This window comes from Pteropus vampyrus, unplaced genomic scaffold (assembly GCF_000151845.1).
Source record: "Pteropus vampyrus isolate Shadow unplaced genomic scaffold, Pvam_2.0 Scaffold988, whole genome shotgun sequence".
Taxonomy (NCBI): domain Eukaryota; kingdom Metazoa; phylum Chordata; class Mammalia; order Chiroptera; family Pteropodidae; genus Pteropus; species Pteropus vampyrus.
This window is the reverse complement of record NW_011889769.1, coordinates 5,141-6,313: the sequence shown is the minus strand read 5'-3', so window position 1 is coordinate 6,313 and position 1,173 is coordinate 5,141. Positions and strand designations below refer to the sequence as shown.

General features: G+C 65.8%; 1 protein-coding gene across 1 annotated transcript in view; it reads left to right on the top strand.

Annotated features, from left to right (window-relative positions):
• The window catches only part of LOC105310026 (gamma-aminobutyric acid receptor subunit beta-3-like), a gene marked incomplete at both ends in the record, with an annotated part of 13,652 nt that overhangs the window by 11,511 nt on the left and 968 nt on the right, over positions 1-1,173 (top strand). Inside the window, 2 exons of the mRNA XM_011386263.1 lie at positions 359-603; positions 648-785. Coding sequence (XP_011384565.1) covers positions 359-603; positions 648-785 — 383 coding nt within the window. The remainder of the gene's footprint in view (positions 1-358; positions 604-647; positions 786-1,173) is intronic.

The window sequence follows — 1,173 nt, the reverse complement described above, 5'->3', positions numbered from 1 at the left end:
CCAGACGCTCGGGGTTTCGTGTCAAGTCCTGGGTGCGTTTTCACTTGTTCCAGATCTCACAGAGGGGACCGTCCCCTCTGGTGCCCTGCGTAGCTCCCCCCGCCCCGTCCTGGTCACTCTCTGTCTGTTCTGTCCCCGACGGGCATGGCCGCATGGTGCCCACCACGACCCTGATGTCAGCTCCCACCGCGCGTGACCCGCTTCCGAGCGACACGTCACGTGCTCTGCCGAGTTCTGATCGCCCGACCCTCGAACCGTTGTTTCCGACCGACGTGCGGTGTTGGGGACAAGTCGGCGAGGGAGGAGGCAGGGAGGGGACGGGCGGCCCCGCGTCCACTCACACTCCCCTCTCTCGTAGGCATCACCACCGTCCTGACCATGACGACCATCAACACGCACCTGCGGGAGACGCTGCCGAAAATCCCCTACGTCAAAGCCATCGACATGTACCTCATGGGCTGCTTCGTCTTCGTGTTCCTGGCGCTGCTGGAGTACGCCTTCGTCAACTACATCTTCTTCGGGAGAGGCCCTCAGCGGCAGAAGAAGCTGGCGGAAAAGACGGCCAAGTCCAAGAACGACCGATCGAAGAGCGAAAGCAACCGGGTAGGCCTCCCCCGTGCTCCCCCCACGCCACCCGCGGTCCCCAGCCTGCCCCCGAGGCTCATCGGTCGCCGCCTTCTTGCGTGACCCCTCGGCAGGCGCCGTGCGGGCTCGTGGGCCGCAGCCCGAAACGCGGCCTCGTGTGCGTCACTGAGCTTTACGCAAAACCGGAGTCACAGCAGAAGGTGCGGAGGCCACGAGCTCCCGGTTTCCCGGAAAAGCACAAACCACGTACAGAGCGGAATGCATGGGGACCCGGGGGCGCGAGGTCCGAGCTCGTTCACGGGGACAGCGTTTTCCCAGGAGGCCGCGACGTCCCCTGAGTGGGGAGATGACGAATGCGATGGGCCAGCACGCCGCTGTCCTTTGCACGGCGTGGCAGACCCCTGTCTTGTCTCCTCCCCCCCCGCCCCGTAGCAGGCACAGTCCCCTGGCTCCAGGTGGGTCGTGTAGGGTGGGACCCCCGCTCTTCCCCTCCCCTCCGGTGTCTTTGTGGAAAGCCGGGGCCAGGCAGGCTGACCGGCCGTGGCCGAGGACGGTGAGGGCTCCTTGAAAGAAGTCGCTGGGCCACAC